General features: G+C 56.8%; 1 protein-coding gene across 3 annotated transcripts; it reads right to left on the reverse strand.

Annotated features, from left to right (window-relative positions):
• Nucleotides 1-933: 933 nt before the first annotated feature.
• Nucleotides 934-23,526, reverse strand: SMPD4 (sphingomyelin phosphodiesterase 4). Of its 3 annotated transcripts, XM_006744493.3 has the most exons (20): nucleotides 23,374-23,526; nucleotides 21,131-21,214; nucleotides 19,413-19,499; nucleotides 18,675-18,817; nucleotides 18,449-18,524; nucleotides 17,778-17,886; nucleotides 17,618-17,670; nucleotides 17,008-17,159; nucleotides 14,894-15,026; nucleotides 12,359-12,430; nucleotides 8,992-9,078; nucleotides 6,367-6,512; nucleotides 5,541-5,631; nucleotides 4,849-4,949; nucleotides 4,258-4,421; nucleotides 3,613-3,818; nucleotides 3,036-3,269; nucleotides 2,709-2,840; nucleotides 2,453-2,581; nucleotides 934-2,358 (listed from the first exon to the last, which is right to left on the reverse strand). In XM_006744493.3, the coding sequence occupies exons 1-20, from the start codon at nucleotides 23,446-23,448 to the stop codon at nucleotides 2,029-2,031; spliced, it is 2,604 nt and encodes an 867-aa protein (XP_006744556.2). In that variant the 5' UTR covers nucleotides 23,449-23,526; the 3' UTR covers nucleotides 934-2,028. The 3 variants fall into 3 exon arrangements, with proteins under 3 accessions (XP_006744556.2, XP_006744557.2, XP_030896270.1); XM_006744494.3 differs by lacking the exon at nucleotides 8,992-9,078; XM_031040410.2 differs by lacking the exons at nucleotides 19,413-19,499; nucleotides 21,131-21,214; nucleotides 23,374-23,526 and having other exon boundaries at nucleotides 18,671-18,809.
• Nucleotides 23,527-23,900: the final 374 nt, after the last annotated feature.

The following is a 23,900-nucleotide window of genomic DNA, read 5'->3' on the forward strand; positions in this document are numbered from 1 at the left end:
TGGGTGTTAGAGAATGTTTTCAGGTGAAAACAGGGCACAAGAGAAATGTGGACAAGGGAAGCCATGGAAAAGTGGAGGGTGGGGGGACACCCCATCCCCGGGGGCAGGGTGGACGTCCTCGTGGGCAGACGGTGCCGCTGATGGCGGACCCCAGACCATCATCTCTGTGTGCTCACATCCTCTAATGAGTCTGGGGACAAAAGCCACTCATCTGTTACCACTGAACTTGTAGAAATGATGTCATCTTACTTCCATCAGTCTGACAAAAGCAACCATCCTGTCTAGGGACAGGGGAACACAGGACACTGGCACCTGGCTAAGCACCCTAAACAAGGTGCTCACATGGGGCTGGTGGGGGCGCACTTCAGTTCCCAGCGGCAATCACAACCCTCCGAGCTTCCGGAAGCCACAGAAAATTCGACTCACGTTCCAGCGTTGCTTTTTTTATCAAGGCCAACTTTGATACGCCGAATGGAAGGCAAGATTCTCCCAGCTTTGGGCGCCTGGGTGGCTCAGTTGGTTAAGCGACTGCCTTTGGCTCAGGTCATGATCCTGGAGTCCCGGGATCGAGTCCCGCATCAGGCTCCCTGCTCGGCAGGGAGTCTGCTTCTCCCTCTGACCCTCCCCTCTCTCATGTGCTCTCTCTCATTCTCTCTCTCTCAAATAAATAAATAAAATCTTAAAAAAAAAAAAAAGATTCTCCCAGCTTCGACTCTGCTTGGGCCTGGCTTCTGGAGCTCCCGGGAGCTGCCCTCTGTCATCACGGCCACCTCACCGCTTCCGTCTGCCTTGGTCTGTTGCCACTGTAAACAAACCGACCCGCCGTCCCCCTGGGCAGGGACTGTGGCACCTCCCTGGTCGCTGCCATCCCCAACCATTTGGGGGACCCGTCAAGGCAACTGCGCTGGGGGCTGAGCCCCAGCACCAGAAGACTCAGGAGCCAAAACAGGTTTTATTCAGATCCGTGGTTGGTTACAAACTTGGTCACAGGCCCCAGAAGGCCATTATTCTGAGTTTACATGGAAATATAAAACTCGACATGTACAATTTGAAAACTTAAAAACAGAAACAAAGGCTTGGTTTAAAATCGCTGTTGAGATGTTTTCCCTGGTGCGTCACCTGGATGATGAACGAAAGTGCCTGAGACCCGGTGGGAAGGACTTCTGACCGTGAATGTGTAACTGAACATTTAAATGTCATCAGAAAGTTAGGGCCTTTGCACCTGATTTTACTGAAGATACAAACAATGCCTGTGACCATCTTTGGTTGCAGCCCAGACGATGCCTGACTCCTGCCGCGTCCCCTCCACCCATGGAGTATGAGTGCCTGTCCTGACGAGGCAGTGAGGCTGGGCCACCACAAAGCGACATGCTTAATGGCTTGGGGACGAGGAGGGAGCCAGAGGTGAAGCACCATCCCACTGAGCATCTGTGCTCCTGGAGGATCTTTTCTCCAACAGAGTGGAATTGTATGGCCCAGCCTCGGAATTGCCGGGACCGCGTGGAGAATGACCTTCATTTGCCAAATGTGATGGGAGGTTAGGAATCAGAGAACCACCCACCCTCTAACTTTCTCAGGAACCTCCAGGGTTTTGGATTCTTCTCTGGAACGAGAGGCCGAGCTACTGTCCTGCTGTCGCCAGGGAGAGGAGACTCGCACCACCCTGTCAACCTGACGGACGGCGAGGCCCCACCCGGGGAGCACGGCCTCCCAAGCTTCACACAGCTCAACCCAGGACGGTCAGAGAAGAGAAAGGCCCCAAGAGCCATGTCACTGCAGAGCCTGGGGCCGAGGGAAGCAGAGAGGAGCAAGCGGCCGGGTCCAGGGCTGCCCTGTGAGACTAACAGGCCCGTTGATGCCATGCTCTTCCTTGCCAAGCCTGGACCACACGCCTCCTGTTTTAGCTTCTCTTACACACGCCTCCGTGGCTGCAGGAAAATGCACCGTCGCTCAGAGGTAGCCGCAGGCTCAAGAGGGGGGCCATGTGGCCCCTCTCGCTGGCTGGGCCAGGGCAGCGCCGGGCCGAGGTCAGAGCTGGTGCAGCTTGCTCCGCTCAGTCAGCAGCGTCATGGCCACAGCGTAGAGGAGATAGCCCAGCACGAGGAGCAGGGCGCAGGCCAGGGGCCCGATACAGAACAGGGAGGCCACGAAGAAGGCCAGAAGCAGCGAGAGCAGCGTCCGGTAGCTGCCCAGGAAGCGCAGGCTGAGCCTCGGGCCCCGGGCACGGCTGACTGTGGACCCCCGTGCCACGGGGCTCAGCAGGTGCCTGCCCGTCAGCCCAGGCTCCATGAGGTGGTAGCGGCAAAAGCTGCCGAGGAAGTCGGCCCGGGAACACAGGGCTGCCATCCGGCCTGCAAACTGGGGCGCAGACAGAGGCGGGGGCGGTGGGCGCGGGCAGGGCCGCACACTCACCCGGCCTCTCCCCGAGGGCCGCCCACCCCCCGGCACTCACCCTGTGGTTGATGGCGGACGACAGCTGGAAGAGCATGCGGACCAGGCTGGCGATCTCGTAGCTCCGGATGGGCTGCAGCTCCAAGTCCCCCTGGTACTCGATGTCAAACCTCCGCAGCCCATTGATGATCTAGAAGCAGGATGAGAGGCGAGCCCCGGGGGAGCCCGGGCCGAGCGGGCAGACCCGCCAACACACCCGTGTGGGCGCGTCCAAGGCGATGGGGGACGGGAGGAGCCCTCCTGGACCCGGACCTTACCTGGTACCGGCCCAGGGGCGTGAGGATGAGCCCGTCCTCTCCCACGATGCAGTCCGGGAGCTGCTTCTTCCCGTTCTCGTCCCGCGTTGTCCCCAAGGCGAGCGTGAGCTGCGCGAGCTGGGCCTCGCTGAGCTGTTGGGGGGGGATGCGCTCTGAGGAGGCTGCGCTGCTTCCTGCTTTCACTTTCCAGGTGAAGGGAGGACACGGGGCTTCGGCCCTGGGCCTGGAACAGCGACCGCGAGGGGACCCAGACAGGACCTCAGCGGTACAGGCTACACCTCCCACGGGCCCCCACAGCAGGGAGGGGGCGGCCCCCACGGCCCGTACTCGGAACACCTGGCACAGGTACTCCAGGGCCTTCTCTAGGTACTCGTCTGTCTTGCGGACACTGTCCTGCCCCATCTCGTCCAGGTCGTTGGCTGGGTAGCAGCCGTTGGCGTCTGTGGAGCAGAAGCCCAGCCACGACAGGAAGGGGCGGCCCGGCGTGCTCTCCCCGCACTGGTCGGAGATGGACTTGGCGGTCTGCTTGGCCTGCGTGATGAGCTGAGCCAGGCGCAAGACCTGCGGGGTGCGCGGGCCCGTCAGCCGGCATCGGTGGGCTGCTTCGTGCCGCCTGGCCACCAGGGGACTGGCAGGTGGCCCTGCGGGAGCCCCCAGCAGCTCAGGATGGGCCGAGGAGTTCTTAAGACTACGACATGCATATTCTAAATGTGAAAGCTTCCCAACAAATGCTGCCTTTATTATCAGAAAAAAATTAGACCTCAGTGGAAAAAAAAGGCTAGGAGCCAAGCAGCGTCCAGGCGACACCCAACCTTAGTTCCCCCCTGCAAGGCGTGTGCGCCAACCCCCCTGCAGTTCCCACAGTCTCCAGACGGCCGTGTGGCCCGGGGGAGCCCCAGCTCACCAGCGTCCGGACCTCGGGCCCAAACATCGGGGTGTACTTGCAGTCCTGGCCCTCCAGGCTGTAGACGTGGCTCTTCACCTTGAAGGAGGTGTCGGTGACGGCTGGCGGCCACGAGGACAGGAAGCTGCCGGTGAAGGGGGGAGCCGTGAAGAGTCGGTGCTGGCGGTGCGGGATGACGAGTTCGGGCTCCAGGAAGAGCTGCTCCCCTGGAGAGCACGACACGAGTCTGGCTTTAGCTTCCACGGCACCCAACACCCCGTCGCCACTGGCAGGCTTCCTGGGCGCCCGCGGAGGCTCCCGAGGCCCCTGCAGCCCCCGTCAGTCTCCACGGGAAGGCCGATGTTCACAAAGGAAAGCCAGAGAAGCTAACGCCCCACAGACGCATCTAAGACGTGACAGGAACCAAGACTGCTTTCTGATGCCGCCACCGAGAGTCACCAGGGAGATGGAGCTCTGCACGCTGCCTCCCCTCCCTCTGGCACCCCCACAGCTCCCGCCCGGCATGCCGGGCCTCAGACCTGCCCCCCGCCACCGCGCACCAGGGGCCCCCACGCCACCTTGGCCAGGCCGCTGCAAGCCTGGGAGGCACACGCGGGGTCCGGGGCTCCCTCTCTAAGTACCGCTCCCCTCTCGCTAAGGGCTTACCTTTCTGGATCATTTCAGCCAGGTTGGGCTGGGCAAAGACTTTGGCCACTCGGAACACCATGAGTGCGTTCTTGGGGCTGACCAGGTCGGTGCGGAGTGCGCGGCTCAGGAAGCCCACAAAGAGCTTGGTGTACATGAGCAGGTTCTCCTGCACAAAGGGCGCCCTGGGGACCCAGGCACTGCGTCAGGGGCCACACCTCCCACTGCGCCCCCTGCTCTTCCTTGGCTTCCAGACTCTCCCCAGCCATGACCTCCTGGTGGCTGAGGGACCAGGGAGGTGGGGGAGAACCAGGCCTCCTGGGGACGACACAGTCCTCCCCAGGATGAGGCCCTTCCCAAGAAGACAAGGCCTCTATGGCAGAGTGCTAGTGAAGAAGGGTGGAGGAGGTCGAGGGGCAGTTTGGGGGTGGGTGTGAACGGACACCTGAGTGGACAAGAACAGCAAGGGGACAGCGCAGAGGAGAAAGCCACCAGCTGTTTCTGCGGGAGATCAATCCTGGGGCCCAGGCAACACAGCCCGGTCAAGGGTCAAGGAGGGGGTGGCCTGTCCCACCCCCCCACCTGCCAGGAGGACAGCGTGCCAGGGCTCACCATCTCTCCGACACACACCGGGGCTGGCAGTCACTGGTCTGAGCCTGCTTCTCAGGTGCATACCTCCAGGGCTGCAGGTAGCTCAGCCACATCTCCAGGACCTGGTGACACGTGTGCGCTGAGGGCCTTGCAGCCGGCGCTCCAGGGAGCTGTGGGGCTGCGGCTTTGGGCCAAATCCGGGGGTGGCCTGGAGCCCAGCTCCCGGGAGGCAGCTCGGGTGAGCAGGGATGAGTCTAACTGCGGGGCTTCCCCTGGGGGTGCCACCAGGTTCTGGCCTCTTCCCACCTGCTGCCCTCAGAGGGCCCAGGAGGGAACTCCACACACCCTCCCACGATGCTTATTTTTTTAATTTTTATTTAGTTGACACACAACGCTACATCAGTACCAGCCCGTGTGACGTCGAGCCCTCCAGAAACACAGAACATGGAGTGCTCCCCCCGCTGAGCGGGCGAGGTGCAGCTCGGTGAGGCTGGGACCCCACCTGGCATGGACACCTGGGGTCAAAGTCAGGGCGCACAGAGTTTTTCTGTACCTGAGGGTTGGCTCTGGAAATTCAAACGAGCAGAACGAGAGCCCCCAAGGCCTCCTCACCAGGCCTTGGCAGTAACAGCTGATCCCTCCTGCGCTCACCCCACAGAACCTCCCCCGGGGCACACACAGGGCAAGGGCGGCGAGATGGGGCTCACACTCACAGCTCTGAACGACGCATCCAGGGGCCAGTGGCCGAAGCAGTGCTGCAGGAAGAGGTACAGCTTCTGCTGGACAAACCTCGGAACGGCGGCCCTGCAGGGGAGAGGAGGGGAGAGGGTCCCCTCATAGGCGAGCCCAGTGTCTCCCGCTTGCAAGGGCCAGCTCTGCCAGGGCGAACGAGGGGCACTCCCTGGAAGTAAGGTCTCCTACTTTCGGGCCCATTTTTCAGAAGAAGAAACCAGAGTTCAGAGACGTTAGGTAAGGTCCCAAGGTCACACAGCACACATGTGGATGATCTAGTGAGGCTCCTGTGACCACCTCTGCTTGGCTCGCCAGATACAAGTCACCTGCTCTGCTGGCCCCAGTCAGCCTAGGAATCAGGCCACCATCCCAGCTCTTCTGACGGAGGGAAGGAGGAGCAAAGAGGAAGAGTGGGGGAGGGCGCAGCACAGAGCTCAGTCTCCAGTGACAAATGAGCCACTTTGCGGTGAAGGGGCTCCCAGCCCACTGGCTTTCCTGGGCGTTCCGAGGAACGCGGTCACGGTAGAGCTCCCACTTTGCCCACTGCTGGGGAGGAGGGAACAAGACAGGGCAGCAGGACGGGGCCTCTCTGGCCAGTCTGGCTCTTTCCACCAAAGAGCGCAGGCCTCAAACGAGAGGCCTGAGTGGGGGTGGGGAGATAAACCCACGGTGATGTCCCACCTGCCCCACCCTGCAGAGGCCTCACAGGCCGTCCCTCACACCCCAGGGACAGGTCACTGCGGGAAACGTGCGTGCAGGACGAGGCAGCCAGGGGCACAGGAACCCTGTGCACGGCCCTGTACCCACCGTTTGAACTCCTCCAGGGGGCTGGTGGCGTGGGAGTGGGCGGAGGGAGAGACCTGCTCGGGCTTCAGGCTGTTGGAAAAGGCGTGCAGATGCTTTAGCAGCAGGCGCACCACCAGCACGTGCTCCTCGGTGGGCGTGAACGACTCCTAACGTTGGGGGGGGGGGCAGTGTCAGGACCCAGGCCAGTCTGGGGTGGGGCCCCCAGGTCTGGCCATGTCCCGTCCAGAACCGTTTCTCCCCCACAGGATGCGTGGGCCACCCCCAGGGCCCTCCCCGCGCCTCGCTCGTTGGCCCTGAGACCTGCTAAGAGCACCTGCAGGCCCAGGCAACACACCTGCGAAGGGCTTCACTGTGGGCTTCAAACCCTTTTGTACCCTCCGTGGCTGACTCGGGTCATTGCTGCCCATCCAAGTCCTCAGGGTCCCCACCTCCTGGCCAGCCAGAGGAGCAGGAGGGGGCGAGGCAGGCCGGCATCCCCACCCCCCCACCCCCTGGATCTAGACTCTGGGTCTCCTGCCTGCCTCCCGGGTGTGTGGAGACAGCTCCCTGGGGGCCTGGCTTCCCTTTTCAGGCAGAAACGCTCCCCAGTTCCTTATCCCGCTGCAACCCCCACCTTTCCCTCCACTCCCTGTTCTGGACCCGCCAGCTGGGGGCTCAGCCCAGGGTGGCCCTTCTATTGCTAACGGACCTGTGGTCAGCACGACCCCCAAGACAAGAGCACGCTCAATCTGGTGGGCTGAAGTTCCGATTCACCAAGTTCACGTAGGCTCTTTAAGACTCAGACCTGAAAGGACAGCCTGCCTGCTGGCTGTGCCGTGACGGAGAACAGGGTGGTCCCCTGACTGGCAGAGGATGGCACCAGCAGGCCCTGGCTACCTGCCAACTCTGGGGTGCCCAGACATGCTCCTCTCCCCACACTCACCAACCCCAGGCCTCTGGGGCCTCCACAGACTCGACAGAGGAACTTTCGGAAGCCTAGTCCGGATCCCGACAATGTTGCGGCTGGCAGAGGCCATGCCTCCTGGCACGGCCCGGGCACCCAGCCGCCGCCCCGCCACGGATCTACCTCCGCAGGCCCAGGCAATGCATCCCATGCCCAATGCGCCCGTGCAGGGAGCTATGGGGCTTTGTGAGAGCGGCTGCTGCTTCTCTGTGTGTTTAAGTCTTTGTGTGATGAATTTGCATCATTTGCAGAAAAAAGCGTAAGATACTTTCATAATAACGAAATTTCAGAGGGCACTGATGCCAGGCTGTAATCTACCCCCCGCGTCCCCAGGGGCCTTGCCCTTTCTCATTCCTGGGCCCTTGCCGACCCCGCCACTGTCTCCGCAAAGGACAGAACATCCGCGCTGAACCAGAACTGCGCCCCCTCCTCATCCGCACAGGCCCTTCCCGTCACACTGGAAGCCCCTCGGGCCGTCTTCCCGCTGGGGGAAGCCAAATCTTTCTTCTGACCGCCTCTCCCCCATGCCCCCACCGAGCCAAATCCCCACGGGAGCCTGGCCACAGCTGCACGTGGCCTCCTCCAGCTGCATGCCCTTTAGGGACACTTTCCCAAAGCCTGGGCCACTTCTTACTGGGCTCAGCCCTTAGCTAAGCAACCTCTCCTGCCATGGACGTTTCTCCAGGGATCCTGCTCTGAGCCCGGTGAGACCTTCCCCAACACAGGCTGGAGTGCTACCCGCTTCTGTGCTCAGCCCGCCCCTGCCGGCCCTTCCGGGACTGTTCTCTTCCTTCTTCCCAGCAGCTGCTGCTTCTGAGAGGGAACCCTGTGTGTGCTCACCACCCCATCCCAGCAAACCCGATTTCTCATCTTGCACTCAAGTATCCGGTTAAGTGTTATTGTGTGCTCCCACCGAGGGCAACCGGACAGACCCCTGGCCTTGAGCACGGACCTAGACACATGCTTTCTGCCCAGACTTCGTGGCGTTCATCTTGTGAATCGTGAGCTACCAGACTCCATCAGCCCTGAAACAGCCTGCAGCTCTGAACCCTACCTATCAACCTCAAACCCGTCCACACCGGTCATCCCTGCCTAACGAGGCCCTCACCCATTCTTGCCCGCCTCTGGAGGAGCGCCCAAGTCCACAAGAGGCCAGGGCCCGGTGTGCTCAGGGATCGACAGCCTCTGCAGGCTGGGGGGCCGAGCCCTTGTCCTCCCCGCCCCTTGGCCTCACAGAGGCTTGGGGTCAACAGAGCCCACCACCATGAGCCGCAGGGTGTCCCTGTGCTCAGTGAGGTCCTGAGCGCCAGGCCTGCACTGCGGGTGGGGAGGGCCGCTGCAAAGGCCACACTGTTTCCACTCCTCCGACCAGGGCCAAGCACAGAAGCCACCGACTCCCAAGAGCTTGCAAACTCCGGCTGGCCTGGGGCTTGGCCAGACAGATCTGGGGGCCTCACCCCCCCAAACCTGGGCTAGTCTGCCAAGCTGAGGGCCAAGGCAGGCTAAAGATGGCCACTCGCCACCATCCCCAACACACACTGGCCTTGCTCTGTTTGGAACTGGTCTGAGTCACCCCAGCCGGCCCCCGGCAGGCCCCTCGCTTTACCACTGCACTGCCATGCGCTCCATGGCTCACACCACAGGGCAGGGGTGAAACGGAACAATAGGAGAGCAGCCAGTACTTGGTAGGCGTGCAGGGCCTGGAGGCTGGGTTGGGCGGGGCTGTGGAGGGCGCTGGACACACTGAGTCGGTAGTGCAGAACCTCCAGCTGAGAGACAACAAAACAGAGAAGCCGAGAAGAGGCGGGGAGGGCAGAGGGCAGGGCAGGGGACAGGAGGGGAGAGACCGGGGGGGGGGGGGGACAGCAGGGAGAGAAAGACAAAAATGAGCCCAGAAGTGAGGAGAGAAAACAAAAAACAAAAATAAAACAAAAGCCCGTCAGTGACAATCCACACCGTCAGAGCCCCGCAGCCTCAGGCCAGTGGGACGCCACCCTCTCAGCAGCCCTAAGGGGCCCTGCCTGGTGGGCAGACCAGAGCCAGGCCCAAGGGCCGCTCCTCGACCTGCCAGGCAGAGAAACAGACGCTCAAGGTCACTTGGGCAGCGTCCTCCACGTCACTGGGCCTGAAGGTCCCTCCAGCTCCCTGAGGTCGGCCTGACTCACTTCCTGCCAGAAGGTCCTGCCCTCCCCAACCTCCATGTGTGCGGCATGTGCATGCTGCACCCCGCCAGGACCCCGGGGGCCTTGCTGGGACATACTGCCAGCCACCAAGGCCCTGAAGGCCCTGAGGCTCAGAAAAGAAATTTTTGAGGAGCCCATTCCTAATGGATACCTCTCTGCTCAAGAAAGAAAAATATGTCATTTATTGGACTTCCCTGGGTTGTCCCAAAGAGAAATTTACCAAATTGATATATGATGTGGTCACTTCCTAGGTATCAAAGATCCAATCGGTGGCCCCTCCTGAATGGTTCTCTCTGTGGGGGCTGATTCCCAGGGTGGCACGGAGGTGAGCAAGGCTCAGCCCACCAGGGCTAACATCCTCCACACCCCACATTCCGGAAATCGTTAAAGGTGACGCAAACACTCATGGGTTCAAATTCTGGGAGATCCACCTCTCCCACCTAACCAGGACTCCCCAACTCCGGACACACAGAGCCCTTCACTAGTCTCAATGGGCCCTCAGAATCTGGCCATGGCCACACGCACCCAGAGGCAGCTGGAACCCTGAGGCTGGGACAGCCTGGGACATGGGCGACGACAGCTGAGTTGGCAAAGCTGTCCACTCCCACCCCACCGTCTGCCCTCCCCGCCTGCAGTGACAAGGCCTGCTAAAGCAGTCCCCTTCAGCCAAGCACAGCTCAGAGCCAGCCCTGGCACACGTCCTGCCCGGTGAGGGCCACGCCTCCCACTGGGTACCATGCTGCACGCAGGAGAGGTCAGCATGCGTGTGCCAGGCCTTGAGGAGACAGGCGCAGCCAGAGACGCAGAGCAAGGGCAGGAAGGAGCACAGCAAGGAGGGGTCTGCCCTTCAAGGCCTTCCTCTGGGCCAGACCCTGGGCTCAGCCGCAGCTCAGTGGGAATCGGGGAGCCCATGGTTCCCTGCTGGGGACCTGCCCAGTCTACAGGAACCCCGGGCAGGCCCCACAGTAGCCTGCAGGAGTGTGCGGACCTCAGTGACCAACTGCCTTTCCAGAAGCCCTCCTCAGTAAGCTGGGGTGGAGAAGAGGCCCGGGCTCTATGGAGCAGGCATCCACTCTGGACCCAGGCTAGGCATGGAAGCACCGCGGGACCTCTCAGAGCTGCACTTCCTGCATCTCTAACGTCAGGAAACAGTGACTCCAAGGCTAGGATTCTACATGGCACAGCAGAGGCCTGGGTAGATAGTAAGGAGCCTCGGAAGAAGGAGACCTCCCCAGCTTGCTTTCTCCACTTCCCACACACCAGGTTTACTAAGATTTTGTCGTCAGCCTCAGTAGGAGGCAAAAAAAAAAAAACCCCAAACAAACAACAAAAAACCACAAACCCTCTCCCAGTGCCTGGTGGGGGTTTCCCGGTTGTCCCCCCACTACCAGCCATTCTGAGTAGCTCTCACGTGCCCTCTGGTCTGGCCAAGAGGAAGCAAACGTGGGGAAGAAGGGGAAGGCCCCCCTGCCCAAGCACGTCCAGCCCACCACTCCTCCCAGGTGACAGACAGCCTAGAGGACCTTTGTGACTGGCAGATCTGCTAAAGATTACAGCGAGTGTGCCCGCACTAGCTCAGAAGACAGAAGGAACAGCCAGGAAGGCGATGCAGCAAAGCAGCCTCTGCCTCTGCAAGACCAAGCCACATGCACAGGGGCTGAGTGAGCCCCCCAGGACCCAAGGGGGAAGCCCGGCCCCCTGACCACCGTGCACTAGCCAGGAACATGCAAGTCCACTCTGGAAGCAGGAATGGCAGCGCAGGTCCTCAGTGACACGAGAGGCCCAAGAAGGAGTCCTGGCTTTCCCTCCGTCCCATGTGGTGCCAAGGACAGAGATTTGGGGTACTCTGCACTGCACTTTAAGAGAGCAGCAGTTGGGGGTCCTCCCCAAACCGGTACTCAGCAGAGAGCAGGGAAGCAGAGCTGGTTGCCGAGACTCTGCAGCGGGAAAAGAACTGCTCCATGCTGGAATCGCAGAGGGAAGGTCACAGGCCACCCATACAAATTTCAGGCCCAGAGAGTCTTAATTCTTAAGGAATCTCTCAAGCATTCTGTCTGGTGTCGACAAAAGCAACATCTAAGAGGCGGCCCAGAAGCGCACAGAAGCTGCGGATGGCGCAGTCGGTCCCAGGCCGAGGCTGCCCCAGCAGGGCCCCGGTTCGTGTGTTTCAGGCTGTTTCATGGAGTGTGAACCTAGGTGCCCGCCCTGCCTCTTATTAAGCGGACAGAGCCGTTCTACCCTGACGAGTCCACAGGGTAGCCGGCCCTGAGCATGGCGACCCAGGGAAGGTTTCGGGGACACAGCTGCCTCCACGCCTCTGCGAATGAGCATGGTGCCCAGTGAGGGAAGGGAAGGGAAGGAGGAGACAGGCCGGGCCGCGTGCAGGAAGGCATCAGACCCCGCCGGCTGCATAGATGGCTGCCTGCCGCTGCTCGGGGGGAGGGTGCGGGGGTGGGCAGCGTGGGCACCAAGGGGAGCGAGGGCTGCCGGGTGCCACCTCAGCAGGAAAAGCAGGAGGCACTGTGACAGTAGAGGGGACAGACCTGGCTGTGACTCCCAGAGGCATCCGCAACTCTCCTGCCCCCCCATAATGCCACAACCTCATCCATTCCGGCTGCCAGGGAGGGGGCTCTGGAAGTAGCAAGAGGAGGACCCCAGAGAGGATAGGCCTCCAGCCCTCACCACGGAAGCCCACCACAGAACCAAACCCACCTGCTGCCCAGCACTGGAGTAAGGGGTGGTGGTGAGTTTCTGCTTCCCACCATCTAGCCCTTGAAAACTAGCTGAGATTAAGGACAAGAAGTAGCAGGTGGACCAGGCACACCAAGGCCAGAGCAGACAGGGACGAAAAACTTCGGCAACATACCTTGGCATGAGGGGACTGCATTTTTTGGTACATCTCCAAGGAATAATGATGAAGCCACATTTCCACAAAAACCTGCAAGAGAGCATTGGGTGGTCAAATGATTTTCATCTAGGGTGTTGTGACATTCAAAGGGCAGTTCTTTTCAACAAACCGTGCTGGGAAAACTGGGTATCTGCATGCAAAAGAATGAACTTCCACCAGAAACAATAAATAACTCAAAATGGATCAGAGACCTACATGGAAGATCTAAAACTATAAAACTCGTAGAAGAAAGTGTGAGGACAAAGCTTTATGACATTGGATTTGGCCACGATTTCTTAGCTAAGACTCTAAAAGCACAGGCAACAAAAGAAAAGAGATAAATCGGAATTCGTGAAAATTTAAAAAATTTTGCACATAGAAGTCACTATCCAGAGTGAAAAAGGCCACCCACAGTATGGGGGAAAGTATTTACAAATTATGTATGTGAGGAGGAATGGATATCCAGAATATATAGACAACTCCTACAACCAACCCAAACACAAATAAATAAAGCCACTCAGCGGCACCTGGGTGGCTCAGTCGTTAAGCGTCTGCCTTCGGCTCAGGTCATGATCTCAGGGTCCTGGGATCGAGCCCCACGTCGGGCTCCCTGCTCCGCGGGAAGCCTGCTTCTCCCTCTCCCACTCCCCCTGCTTGTGTTCCCGCTCTCACTGTATCTATCTCTGTCAAATGAATAAATAAAATCTTAAAAAAAAATAAAATAAAATAAAAAATAAAGCTACTCAATTCAAAAACGGGCAATGGACTTGAACAGATATTTCACCAGACGACATACAAATGGCCAATAAGGACACAAAAAGATGCTCAACATCACCAACCATGAGGGAAGTGCAAATCAAAACCACCGGGAGACGCCACCTCACATCCATTGGGGGGGGCTCTAATCAAACCCAGAACATCATGGGCGTCGGCACGGCCATGCACCCCTGGTGGGAACGTTTGACGGTGCAACCGCCGAGGAACACAGCACGGTGCTTCCTCAGAGCATTAAGCAGAATTACCACATGATCCAGCAGTTCCACTTCAGGGTATATACCCAAAAGAATTGAAATCAGAGTGTCTAAGAGATTTTTGTACATCCGTGTTCATAACAGAACTATTCACAATAGCTAAAACGTGCAAGCAACCCCAGTGGCCATCCACAGATGAATGGAAACACAGAAAGTGGTAGATCCATATGACAGAGTATTATTGAGCCTTAAAAAGAAAAGGAACTTGGCAACGTACTACCACATGGATGAACCTTGACGGCGCTCTGCTACATGAAACAAGTCAGTCGTAAAAAGCGCTAATTACCACGATTCTGCTTCTATGAGATCCTACAGTAGTCAAAATCATAGACACAGAAAGCAGAATGGAGGGGGCCAGGGGCTGGGAGGAGGGGGTATGGGAAACGTCTGTCTAATGGGTGCAGTTTCAGTTTTACAAGATGAGGAAGTTCTGGAAATTCCTTTCCCAGCAATATGAATATATGTAATTCTACTGAACTGCATACTTTGATGGTAAATTTTATGTCATGTGTATTTTACCGCAATTCAAAGAAATTTTTTCTTCAATAATTAAAAAAAAGAGAGAGAGAGCGTTAGCGTTCTGGTCCAGAGAACAACCCTCCAGCATTTCTGCCCCATAAGCCCGTGTCCTGGCCACCAGCCCTCCTCATGGGCTGGCACAGCCCAGAATCCACATTAGCTGGGGGCATCTGAAGCACCAGGGCCCCTCTGCAAACAGGAAGGCTGAGTCCAGCCATCCAATCTCCCGGTGCGGTCTCAACGATGACATACCTGGAGGCCGCTGAAAGTGCAGCAGCCCATACACCAAGAGTTATGTACGAGGCAGGAGGGACAGAACCCCATCTTATCCATGCGTCAGGCTGTCAGTAAGTGATACTCGCGGCTCCCAACTCCGCCCCAGCGTTGAGAACCAGCTGAACCTCTCCAAGGTGTACTTGAAGAGACAGCCTGGCCTGGGAGGGAGCCAGCCCAAGCCTGCGTGAGAGGATGGAGCCTGCACGAGTGCAGACAAGGGGCCCTACCACCTCCCATGTGGATCCCCCAACCCGGAAGGGATAGGGGCTGCCGGCCAAGCAAGGTCAGAGGCTTTGCAAGCCTTTTCTGGCCAGTGTTATAAAAACACTACTGGGGCAGGGGCTTAATATCCACCCAAATGAGGGGGATCACAGGAATTGTGGGAGCATTGTGGGAGCAGGTCGGAGACGTGCAGTGTGGGGCAAGCCTGCATGCACACGGATCCAATGGAAACTGAGCAGCGCTCATGCCACGAGTGACAAAACTCCACAGACAGTGAATCCTGGGATGAACAGCACTGCTAGTGACATCCATGTTCGAGAGGTGGGCACGTCACAGCAGGAAAACACCAACAATTTAGAAGCACTCTCAGGCTGAGGGCAGTGTCTAGGCCTCTGCCCCCTGGGGCAGAAGGTGGTCGGACAGTTTATTTTGAAACAGAAGACGAGAAGGGCTTCCTCACTCTCACCTGGAGTAGAGTTTCAGACCTCCAGATCTCATGGGAGGCAGGGTCTGCGTTCACAGACGTCTGATGAGAGATGTGTCGCTTCAGGAGGCTGGTGTGGTGGAGGCCATAGGAAGCGAAGGGCATGGCTGGCGTCCTGAGGGACACACAGAAACAGGTCTTCGTTAGGGGGTCCTGACGGCACAACCAGGGGCAACCTGAACATGAACATCGGTGGCAACTGTAGCCATTACCACCTGCTGAATCACAGGACGGCCCCCAAATCCACTTCCCTACCGCAGAGCATGCACTGGTCAATGTAAGGGATGAAAGCAAACAACCACCCTTAGGCAACCATCCTATTAATAACTGATTTGGCTGGCAATAATCAAGGGACACTAACACCGCTGATAATTACATAGTCTCAACGTATCTTCCCAACAAATCCCTCTTGCTAATTAACTTGGCACAAAGTACCCATTTAATTTTACAGTAGGAAAACCTAGCCAACACCCCCCTGGCCCAGTGATCAAGACAATGTCACCAGCACACAGACTCCACGGCCGCTGGGCCTAATCGCTAGGAAACACCAGAGAACTCAAGATAAGGGCATTCTGCACACCCCCGGGCTGCACCAGTTAAAGGCGTCAAGGTCAGGAAAGATGGGAAGACGGAAGGACTGTTCCGCACTGAAGGGGGACCAGAGGCAACCACACGCAGCGAGTGAGCCTGCGCTGGACCCCAGCCGGGTAGCAGACGTTAGTGGGGTAGCCAGGGCAGCCCGAGTGGGGTCTGAGGATGAGACGGCAGCCTGGCAGCGATACGGATTTCCTGATTCAGATAAAAGCGCAGTGGCTGTGTAGGAGAATGCACTTGCTTTTAGGAAATACACTCCAAAACATTAAAAAATAGCAGGCGTTGTGTCTATAACCTACTCAAATGGCCTAGAAAAAACACATACAGATAAACAGAATAAAACAGCCTTTGGGAAGGGCCGCTGCGGAGGCGACCAGCACATGGGCCCTGCCTGGGGGAGCACTGCTGTCCTCTGGGTAGCGCTGGAGCAAGAGGGCCTCCACTCAGAATCGCTCACAGATAAATAAAATTCAGAAATGTAGGTGAAGGACCTATGAAAGTTTTTTGTTATTCATGGTAAGTTTTAAGTCTGAAATTCTAGGTTAAAATAAGCCAACACAACTGGGCCCAGCAAACAGCTTGGCAGCTGAAACCTGCCTCTGACAGGGCGTGAAGCTGGCCAGCCCAGGGCGCCTCTCGGCCGTAGCATTACCAACGCCTGCGCAGCCTCTCCCCACTTCCACGCCCCCACCTCCTCCTTTCAATGCCCTTTCCTCGGGGGCCTTCCTGTGCCGGCAGGAAAGACCCCACCTCCCAGGGAAGAAGGTGCACCAGCAAGGTTGAGGAGGGTGAGGAACATGGGTGGCAGCTCCCGGGTCACGAGTGTCTCTGGGGAGAAGCGGCCAATCGGCCCCTGGCTAAAGGCCTCTGAAGGCCTCAGTTCACCCTCAGGCTGAGGCTGGCTGCACACTCCCTTCCTGCACGGTCCAGCCACAGCCCAGCCTGTTTGGATTGGCACAAGAGGCTCTTTACCCCAAGACCTCTGGCGCAGGCCAAGACCTGGTCTGGAAGCCTACACGGATTCCTCCTGCTCTTATTCCTCCCCACATCAGCCCTGCTGTGGCCTGCCTACAGGCCCTTTCCCTCCAGCACCACCTGCCCAGTGCCACCGATCAGCTCTGGTAACGTTGCTCTGAAACCCCCGCCACCGCTTCGGTGTGGGGCTTGGATGCCACACGTAGGGAGGGCTGCTATGGGCAGCACACAGCCGACTCCCAAACCAAAGTCAGGCCTTGTCCATGGGGCCACAGGACCTGCTCACTGCAAACCCAGGCACAGACATCCTCCTCACCCCTGCCCTCCGGTCTGTGCCAGGGAAGCTGGGGTTGGGGGATCTCAGGCCTAAGAAACGTTGGGGCACCCTGGACAAAGAGTGGCACTACTGTCCCTGTGAGCAATGCCCACTGCCCAGGCCACTCCCCTGTGGAAGCGCCAGACTTTACAGGCTAGCCGCAGGGATGGGCCATCCCAGGCCAAGAGCCAGGGCAGCCAGAGAGCCTTACCTGGGAGCTGGTGAGGGGCTGGGCCCCCCAGGACTGGAGGAGAGCGGGGGGAGCACACTGCCTTCTATGGGCAGGAACCATGACAGGTACCTGTCCACGAGGGTGAAATAGGCACAGTCTGAAGTTCGTATGTGGAGAGCCCCAGGAAGTGGCTGGAAAAGCAAATCTGCATTGGTATGTGGCTCTGGGTGCCGTCCCCTGGCTGTGGACCCCAGCAGCCTCAGGGCTCAAATCAACGCACACGAGCCCTGGGACATGGGCCACATCCCAGGGGCCCGACCACAAGCACCCTGGGCAGTACCGGGAGACAAGTTCCCACCACCGGGGGCCTGACTAGACCCCAGAGTCCTTTTCAGCATGCAACCACTTCCCACAGGAAGCCCCCCAACTACCACTCGGGGTGCCCAGGTCAAGTGTGCCCACCGGCCTGTCATCCTGAGTGAGGATGGCCTGAGCAGCAAAGGCTGGAGGAGGATGCAGAGGACGAGCCGGAGAAATTCCCAGAGGTGGGAAAGGAAAAGACGTGGACGATAAAGAAAGTCCTAGGCCACAGCCCCCACCCTCCACGGGGGCTTTGGTAAAAAGCTGCTCAGGGGCACCCCTCTTGTACCTTTTGAGTGATGAGGCTCAAAGCAAAGAAGAACATGTAGTACTCGAACGGATCTGATGGCAGCGTCAGGGGGCAAACGGGCAGGGCTACTGGGCCACCCCCAGCACTGTGTCCCGGCCCCCCATGGCCTCCCCAGCCCTCCAGGGCTGACAAAGGATACTGAGGGCCAAGTTCAGGCCGAGGCCCCCCATCGGGGGGAACTGGACCTTGTTGTGGTACAGAGGGCTGTCGGGGAGCACACGCTCCTGGATGGACGCCTTCACAGGGCCCTGCAGAGACAGGGAGTTGGGTTTGTGGGCAGGCTCCGCAGGGTGCCCCCGTGCGGGGCAGCCTTTGGGAAGGGCCGCTGCGGAGGCGACCAGCACATGGGCCCTGCCTGGGGGAGCACTGCTGTCCTCTGGGTAGCGCTGGAGCAAGAGGGCCTCCACTCAGAATCGCTCACAGTATCCTCAGGAAGACCCCCAAACAGCAAGGGCAGCAGCTGTGTGTTTCTGAGCCTCATCAAGGGCTTCAGGTTCCCCATCTTCTTTGCTTCCGATATCCACCAAGCAAGTCACCCCTCAATTTACCACTGCAGGACTGGAAACTCAGAAAAACAGAGCAACTGGTCACACAGCCCTGCCTGCCACTCAGCCAGGAACAAACCAGGTCGCGTGGTGCCTTCTCCATGAGCAGAGTTGGGAATGATGCCTCCTGGACCCTGAGCAGACACCATGGCGCGTTCTCTTGCCCACAGCTGCAGCCCCCCAAGCCCTGCCCAGCACCCATCACCGCAGCCGCTGTGCAGGGCGCTCTGCCCTGAGCACGACGCTCACCCCACGGCTTACTTACGGGCAGGTAGGAGACAGGAAAGTCAAACTTATAATCTTCGGCCTGAAGCTTATAAACCAACTTCATCATTGGGCCACTGAACATGAAATTAAACCAACAAAAACAAGGCAATGAACTGTAAACCATCTTGCTTTGATTGTTTCTTAACTTTGAGAAATATAGTGCTTTAAGAATGGGATCACCATGAGGAAACATCCAGCCCCTCTCAGGTGACAAACCTACCTACCCAGGGTCTAGAAATTCCATCGCAATGCTGTATTCCACAGGACTCATGCGTCCCTGTAAGTAGCGGAGGTTCCAGCCAACAAGGACACCGTCCAGACTGCCAAAAATGCTCTCCACCAGCCATGGGAAGATGGCGTGCAGCTCCTGAAATGGTGTGCGGGGGAGGCTTTGACTAGTGCGCACTGCTGGGCTGTGTGCCACGGGGGCCTCCTGCCCAGTCCAGCGCTACACCCTTGTCCACCTCCTTCACTGAGTGTGTACACATGAACTGGAAATTTTCAGGGTGAGAATCTTTGTCCAGGCTGGCTTCCTAGGCTTACACTTACTACTTGATAATTTTGGGTATGGCTTAAATAAAATATATATTTTCAGTGTGAAAACCAGGGTTTCTCAATCTTTTGGGCTGGACACTTCTTTGTTGGGGTGGATTGTCCTGTGCAATTTGGGAAAGTTACCAGCATCACTGGCCTCTACCCACTCGATACTTGTAACACCCTCCCCTGTGTGACAGCCAAAAATGTCTCTAGACATTGCCAAGTGTCCCATGCAGGACAGAAGCACCTGTGGCTGAGAACCCCTGGTCTACATGTTGACATGTTTAAATGTGTCCATAAATGTGTCCAATACTGGGTCAGGCCTCTGTGCAGGGCAGTGCTCAGAGTTGGGAATCAGGGGCTATAAGAATGTTTTTCAAAGAGTATATGAGACATGCCCTAAAGAGATGCGAGCAGAACCGTACCTTTGCTGGAAAATCCTCGATGACTTTAACCAAGTCTTGGCACCGCTGTGCAAAGGGCTTATTTATAGAGTCAGCTTTCAGGCTAGCCTAGAAGATAGAACAAACAAACAAAAAAATCATGTGCATATTCACTTGGCAGCTTTTGCTCTTATTCTGGCTCAAATCAAAACAGAAACCCAAGTGATAGGCAGGAGTCAGACACACCATGGGCATGGCTCCCCAGCATCTTGTGCATCAGGTCATGCATGTGTCAGTGGCCTAAAGGATGCAACTAGGAGAGGCGGGGGTCCTTTGCTCCCCAGACAGCCAACTCTCAGGCTTCTTCCCTGCACCCTCTGTCAGGCATCCCCAGTTACAGCAGGGTACTACACATTTTCACGACAGAAGTGACTTCCACCCAATCCAGAGCAGGGGGTCAGCTCCAGGGTCAGCCCTGCAGCCAGAAGAGGACCCTTATTGTGTAGGGCACCCCTCACAGACCACAGAGTACTCCCTGAGTGTATACACATGAACTGGAAATTTCCCTGTGATGACCACCCGTGATGACACCACTGTGATCATCAGTGAGGATGCCCAACAAAACAAGGGAGACAGCAGAAGCCCTCTTAACCAAGCTATCCCCTGTTCAGCAGGTAACGAGCCAAATGAATTCATTACCTTAAGAAACAAGGCAGGCTAGAAATGACAGATGGCTTTTTTTTTTTTTTAAAGATTTTATTTATTTATTTGAGAGAGAGAGAGAGACAGAGAGCATGAGAAGGGAGAGGGTCAGAGGGAGAAGCAGACTCCCTGCTGAGCGGGGAGCCCGATGCAGGACTCGATCCCGGGACTCCAGGATCATGACCTGAGCCGAAGGCAGTGGCTTAACCAACTGAGCCACCCAGGCGCCCATGACAGATGGCTTTAACCAAACATCGACACTAATCGTGAAGGCGATGGATAGGCCAGGAAACATTCAAGACAAGAATGAAGGAAATCTACCCAAGGTCGTGGGGTGTGGATTAAGATCAGGAGAAAATGCCAGAATTTGAACCAATATGGCTTTGCCCAAGGCTATCTAAGGCCTCAGCCACCTCCAAATGAGCGTGGTGTCTCAATCAGAGATAAAGATCTGGGCTGTTGCAGCCACACACTGTGGGAAGGTTCCCCGCACACCTGGCCTCTATGCACTGAATGCCAATAGCACCGCATGTGTTGGCTCTAGAAGGGGCACCAAGGAAGGATGTCCTTCTGAATAAACGTTTACAGAAAGTATCTTCTGGGAACTGAAATAAGGAATCCTCACACCATGGCTATCTGCCTCACATGTAACTTCCCGGCGTCATGTTTAATACTGAGAGTGCAGTCCCGCCATTTTCCAATGATGACAGTTACGATTATTAGAATACCCCAGGAAGTGTATAAAGTATACAAGATGTGAAAATTCTGATGTATATCCTTTCACAAGTAGTGAAAATGGATTTCAATCAACTTACCTTGTAGGTGAGAAACTCATCTTGTAGATGAGAAAACCAGGGCTCAGGGGTTCAAGTAAACCCAACATCCTACACTGGAAGGGGCCAGGGTCAAGTCTAAGGATTCTAACCCCCAGGCCAACTTCCTTCACATCCCCTCAAAAAAACCCCAGCAGAAAGTTCAGGTCAGGGGAAAGAACTCGCAAGTCCCTGAGCTGTAGAGCAATCATCATGCTCACATTCCCAAAGGCAGCTGGTACTTACCAGCAGAAAGCTGGGCTGCTGCAGGTGAGGGAACGCCATAGCAGCCTCCTGGGGGCCGCTGACAACGGCCGTCTTAGGGAACCACTGTGAGAAAACAAAGGCGACATCTCAACATCTGCCACACAACAGATTATATTGCCTTACAATGCCCAGGGGAGTATCTGTATAACTCAATACACTCTGCACTGCCAAATTCCACGTTTTATAGAAATGCCAGGCTGATGCAGTCCACAATGGCCAGCTTCAGAGCCAAGTGTGCAGTGGCGAATCCTTGGTAACGCTTGTACAGCACTTGCTAGGTGCCTAGAAGGGTGCCTTAGAAGCTAGCCTGCTTCTAAGGACCCTCCGCATACTTCCTCGTTTAATCCTCAGGGGTAGGCAGAATTTTAAAGATAGTCCTCCAAGATTCCTATCCTTGGGTATTCAATCAAACGCTCATCTAGGTATTATGAAGGAATTTTGCAGATATGACTGATGTCTCAAGGGGGCGGACCATAAGATAAGAGCAGTTGCAGCTGCCAGCCAGTAAGGAAACAGGGACCTTAGTTCTACAACCCGAAGGATTCTGCCAGCAACTTGAATAAACTTGGAAAAAGATTCTTTCCGAGGGCTTCTAGGTAAGAACAAAGCCAACCAACACCTTGATTTCAGTCTTGTGATATCCTAAGCAGAGAACCCAGTGGAGCCTGCTAGACTTTTGGACTATGTAACTCTGAAATAATAAGTGGATGCAGTTTTAAGCTGCTAAGTTTGTTAAGGAAGAATAGAAAACGTATATCCTCACAACGACCCTGTGAGGTCAATACAGATAAAAAGAAGTGGAAGCAGAGAGGAGATAATCACTTGCCCTCACTTAGCTGGTAAATGGCAGAGCCAAGATTCTAATACACAGACCTCCGAACACATCTTCCAGAGAGACAGGTATGTCACCTGTGCTCTATGAGAATGAATGGAATGAATGGAGGGGATGAGCAAGCTCAGTTGAGAGAGCTTTTGAACAAGCCATCAGAAAATCAGGAGCAACTCTCTAGATTCCTATCTCTCTGTCCACCCAGGTCAGAAACTGAAACTAGCCAGATGTGGACTGAACAGAAAGGGAGCCTGCCTAGTCCCACTGACGATGGCCTTCCTGGCACAGCTCTGCCCATAGCATGGGTAAGAGTGTTGAGGTGGCAAACAAAAGTGTATGTGGATGAGGAAAGACTAGGCGCAAGGAAGCTGTGAGGCAGTGGAGGAGTTGAGAGGAGATGTGAATCTCTGCCTCTTGACAATAGAAACACCTCCAGAGTTTTTTCAATTCTCTGCATGACACTGGCTATCAAACTCAGTTTTAAGGAAGACCTCAAAGGCCTCAGTCCTGAACCAAGAGAACACTGATTAAAATGACCAAAGCAAAATAATCAAAGCAGCATAAAATCCTGGCCTGTTTGCAAAGGGCAAAGCTTTGGAGATGATGAGGTGGAAGTACCTCCTTGTTCAGAGGAAGCCTGCCCTGGCATCAGCTCAAGGACTGAGGCCCAGAGGTGCCAAACCGAGGAGTCTTTCCGAGAGAGGGCAGTGTCTCCTAACGCCCTGTTCTCTAACCCTACCCCAGCCAGGCTCCTCCATCACACCTTTCTCCACTGTGTACCAAGTGTTCCCTTCATCCGCCACTTTACAGCCACTTTCTTCAGTGGCTGCTTCGGATCTTGTTTTTGAGGTTTCTTCTCAGAGTGGCAACGCCAATCACGCCAAGCAAATCACACTACTGCCAAGGCCTCCCTCTGGCTGCGCTCTGAGAAGCAGAGGATGCTCCTATTTGCTGCTCACAACTGCCCTGTGAAGTGAGCATCGGGATCTCCATATTACAGATGAAGAAACTGAGGCTCAGGAAGGTCGGCCCACACAGGGAACAAGAGCCGGGTGAGAATCCACACCCGGCTCTTCCTCCCACACAGCTTGTTGAGCCCAAGGCTCAACTTCAACTCGAATCTCTCCTTCCGCCAACTCGTTCAACGAACGTAAACCGGGCACCCACCAGGACAGGGTGTGCGAGATGCGCGAGAAGGTGGCATGAGGGCGCAGCCCAGGAAGATGGCAATGAGGACGCAGCCGGGGCCTTGGTTTCCCAGCCGGCCGGACAGACAAGGGACACAGACACCAACGTCCGGCTCGAGGCCTGCGGCTCGTGCAGGAACGGAGATGGCTTCGGCGGAGGTTCGGGGGGACATGAGACCGTCCCGCACGCGGCTCCCACCACTCACCTGTGGGACCCATGAAGTCACTCGCCTAAGGGACGAAGACCGCCATTCGGCTACCCGGCACCGAAATGTCGTCATCAAGCTGCGCCTGGCGTCACGCCTCCCCTGGCCTGGCGGGAAACACACCACCAACTCGGTCGGCAGTTATCTCAAAAGGCGCGTGCGCAAAGTGAAGGCCGGCCGGGTTTATGGGTTACATCTCTGACAGCGCGTGCGCAGTGGGGGCAGCACCGTCCCTTAACCCTGAGTTCTTGGACTGTAGGAGCTGTAAGAAGAGCGCGTGCGCGTAAAGAGAAGCTGTTTATTAGGGTCCTGGAGGCGCGCCCCCTAATGGGGAACGGGCGCAGAATAATTGTACGCTGCAATGACTGATCTTTTGACAGGCCTTTATTGAGCGCCTACTATATGCCAGGCTCTGCGCTGGGGCTGCTGCCCAAGTGAGAATGACCAATGCAGTCTGACCCTGATCGCCCAGAAACGTGTCTCTGCGGCCCGCCTCGGTATCCCCCACGCCTAACACATCTCCCTAT

The sequence above is a fragment of the Leptonychotes weddellii genome, chromosome 13 (assembly GCF_054177405.1).
Source record: "Leptonychotes weddellii isolate Sample4059 chromosome 13, ASM5417740v2, whole genome shotgun sequence".
Lineage (NCBI taxonomy): Eukaryota > Metazoa > Chordata > Mammalia > Carnivora > Phocidae > Leptonychotes > Leptonychotes weddellii.

Coding starts and splice junctions, on each gene's coding strand:
- SMPD4 (XM_006744493.3), bottom strand. CDS start 23,448: ATGACGACATTTCGGTGCCGGGTAGCCGAATGGCGGTCTTCGTCCCTT. Junction 19,500..21,130: donor AGCAGCCCAGCTTTCTGCTG/GTAAGTACCAGC, acceptor TCTATCTTCTAG/GCTAGCCTGAAAGCTGACTC. Junction 2,841..3,035: donor ACCTGTGCCAGGTGTTCCGA/GTACGGGCCGTG, acceptor CCCCCCCAACAG/CTCAGCGAGGCCCAGCTCGC.